Source organism: Terrapene carolina, unplaced genomic scaffold, assembly GCF_002925995.2.
Source record: "Terrapene carolina triunguis isolate 2854851 unplaced genomic scaffold, T_m_triunguis-2.0 Scaffold21168, whole genome shotgun sequence".
In the NCBI taxonomy this organism is placed as follows: Eukaryota; Metazoa; Chordata; order Testudines; family Emydidae; genus Terrapene; species Terrapene triunguis.
The window spans coordinates 1-3476 of NW_020685519.1; the positions used below are offsets into that span (position 1 = coordinate 1).

General features: G+C 42.7%; 1 gene segment (V, D, J or C); it reads right to left on the reverse strand.

Annotated features, from left to right (window-relative positions):
- Positions 1 to 725: 725 nt before the first annotated feature.
- Positions 726 to 1066, reverse strand: LOC112106147 (the record flags this gene model as incomplete). The annotated part of the segment is given in 1 exon segment: positions 726 to 1066. A coding segment is annotated over 1 exon segment (341 nt), but the record flags the coding sequence as incomplete, so codon positions are not given.
- Positions 1067 to 3476: the final 2410 nt, after the last annotated feature.

The window sequence follows — 3476 nt, forward strand, 5'->3', positions numbered from 1 at the left end:
GACCCAGGAACCTCTTGGTGCCAACTGGCAGAGGGCACAGGGGGTTACAGGAATCCCCTGGATGTGATGTCTACATAATAGTGGACCAAAGGGTGGCATGTGGGGGCTCTACTAGCTGCCAGTAATGCACTGGTCAGTTTAGTCACTGTGAAATGCATGTACGGGTAATGTTTAAGAAGTCATGTATCTATACTGGAAATTAAAGCCATGGGCAAAATGTCTTCTCGTTGATAAACTGATCTTCCGCCATAGCCCTGGAAAATTTGCTCTCTCTTCTAATCAGGGGACTCCAGCAAACTAACATCCTCCAAAGGTTGTCCCTGGCAGTAATCGTGTTGAAACCAATATTGGTAAGAGGCCCAATATATGGTAGCAAGCATATAAAACTACATTCAAGGATAGATTTGATAGACATGAATTTCCAAAGATTATTAACCAGAAATGAAGGAGGAACTAGATATCTGACTTGTACTATAAATTTCTACAGGACGTGGTCAGTCACATGCTGCATTGTACCTATAAAAGTTTGCTTTTACTACACACTTTTAAATCTATACCTGCCATACTTAAAAACCTCAGTTGTATGTGTTGGTCTTATGTCTAGCTAAGAGAAAACAGGAAGGAGCATCTACTCCTTAATCTCAGAGCTGAAGACAGGCGGCAGCTGTAATTTTTGTACTCTTTTGAAAGTCTGTGGCTCAGAATACATAGTGAGGTTTTTGTACAGGCTGTCTATGGCTTTCTAACACTGTGCTGTCCCAATAAGCACAATAATAGATAGCTCTGTCGTCAGTAGTTATTCCATTTACTACTAGGGTAGAGACGGGCTGGTCAGGGTTATTTTCACAATCAAACTTATCATCGGAGCCTTTGTCAAATTCAACTTTTTTAGGTGAGATGTACAGAATCCGCTCTGGAGCTTCACCAGGTCTGTGTCGATACCAGTGTATAATAGCACTCCTGAAGTTCTGAATGCCAGAAGCCTCGCAGTCTATACGTGCAGTTTTATCTTGTGCCCTGGTAATGGACAACTGAGCTTGTCTCAGATATATTTGTGCACATCCATCTAGGAAGAGAACAAGAAAAGAAAACATGAAATTAACATGAATCTGGAGCATGGTGATTTGTTATTCAGTAATGCACAACTGTGTACAAAAGGGTAAAAAAGAAACGTACAAGACAAAACCAAAGCCAAAATAATGACGTGGAGCAGCAACATTTTACAGGTTTTGCTTGGACCTGCATCTGTGAGAAATGTGACTTGCGCTAGGGTGGAAGCAGAGGTGCATTTGGGGACCGGAAATGACTCATTTAGTTAACATGTGATGAGGTTTTGTTGGCTGCATATGTTAATTTAAAGTAAGGTAGAGTTATGGCTGAAACTCACCAGACTTTACTTTTATCAGAGCATTATCTGGCAAGAAGAAAATTCTTCAGCTGTCTTTAGACCAGCCTAGATTGTATCACAAAAGTTTTTTTTTCTTTCTTGTTTTACCACAGTGGTTCCCATAGGCCTCTGTGTGGATGGTGTCCCCATTGTGTGAGGTACTATACATAGAAATATATGGAGTGACTGTGCCAAATACCCTTTTAGAGTGAAGATATGTCTACACGGCAGCTGGGAGTGGTAGTGGGGCTCGAGTTTGCACACTAAAAATAGCAGTGTTTGGTCTGAGCTCGGTGGCTGGCCTGAGTCTCCATTGGAGTCATAACATCCATGCTGCTATTTTTAGCACACTGGCTCAAGCCCCAGTAGCACAAGTCTGTCTAGACAGAGCTGGGAATCTCTGCCAGTTACATTGTAGACACTCTCACTGGGTTGTGGAAAAGGAAACACTAAGGGGAGGGATAGTTCAGTGCTTTGAGCATTGGCTTGCTAAACCCAGGGTTGTGAGTTCAATCCTTGAAGGGGCCAGTTAGGGATCTGGGGTAAAAATCTTTCTGGAGATTGGTCCTGCTTTGAGCAGGGGGTTGGACTAGATGATCTCCTGAGGTCCCTTCCAACCCTGATATTCTATGATTCTAGATATACAATGTTTAAAGCCAGTTTTTCTGCTGGTATCAACTCGCACAACTCCATTGATTTTAATGGGGTTTCAACCATTTACACCAGCAGAAAATTTGGTACTTAATGTTCAAATATACCATTTCCCTCTTCAGCCAGAGTCACCATTTGCAGGCAGATTTCTTGTAGGAGTTTCACCAGGAGTGGGTCTTGAGTGGGATTTGAAGAGTGGTTTAGGCGTGTGTGTGTGTGTGTGTGTAGGGGTATTCCACACGTAAGTGGTGGAAAAAAGTACCAAGATGTTTGTGGTCAGGGGTGCAGTCTTTTTGCTTGTTTGTACAGTGCCCTGCAGACCAGATCTGTGACTGGGGTTCCTAGCTATGACTGTATAAAGATGAAGGGACAGGCAGAGCCATGTTGCTGACACAGTGAAGACTAATTTTCTTGGGGGTTATTTTCTTTCCCTGTTGAATGTAGGAGTTGCTGTCCTGAGTGGTTCTGTTGGCAGTTAGGGTGACCAGATAGCAAGTGTGAAAAATCCATAATGTCTTTTGTATATTGTAGCTCCATTAGTTTTCTTGTGTCTTTCTAGCTTTATTCAATAAGCTATGCTTCCACCTCTGCCCTTCTTTCAAGTACCTGCAATCACAGACTTTTCCTCACGGGTACTAAGAATCTGACTCCATTTATCCTCATTGCTCTAGTAACCCACCTTAGACTATAAAAACATTGGGGCAGGGACTCTTATTCTGTAAAGTTCCCTGAACATTCACGCTAAGATTGAAATTATACAGCATAATATTAGTTCAAGCAGAGAGTAACCTGCTGGCACACCATGGGTTTTCTGCTGAACTGGCATCAGAGACTAAATAAAGGTTGGTTCTTCAGAACAGAACTCTGTTCTTTATCAAGTGAACAATAAGCTCTTTGTACCTCAGGGGTAATTAAACAGCAGGAAAGCAGCCTAAATAAACTTACTCCTGTTTCCATCAGAGTAATATCAAAATGTGGTGTTAAGCAGTCAGGCTGTTTTGCAGTGCCATTTGTTGACTTGTGTTCTGATCTAAAGCCCTTTGAAGTCAATGGAAAGACACTTGTGGATCTCAGTGGGCATAGGGTCAAGCCCTAACTGGAATCTCTAGACACTCTGTACCTGAGGAGGATTTTATGAAGGATAAGCCCAAGTTACTGGGAAAATATTTTATTGCACCTGTGCACTGGGTCCAATGCTCCAATTTAACTTTCATTGGTTCCTGTTTCAGGAGATGAATGATGTCTGCATTGGGAGATTGTAGTTGTCAGTTATGGGGGTGAGATCCTAGCCCTATTTCCTTCTCTGGAGCCAGGATTTTCACCCCAGGTGTTATGCTCCTCTAGACTGATGACAAACCTCCACCCAGACAGCCCAGCTTTTAAACTAAGGGCTGCGGGAAAACTCACAGGTGTGGAGGAGCATGTCGTTCAGAGACAG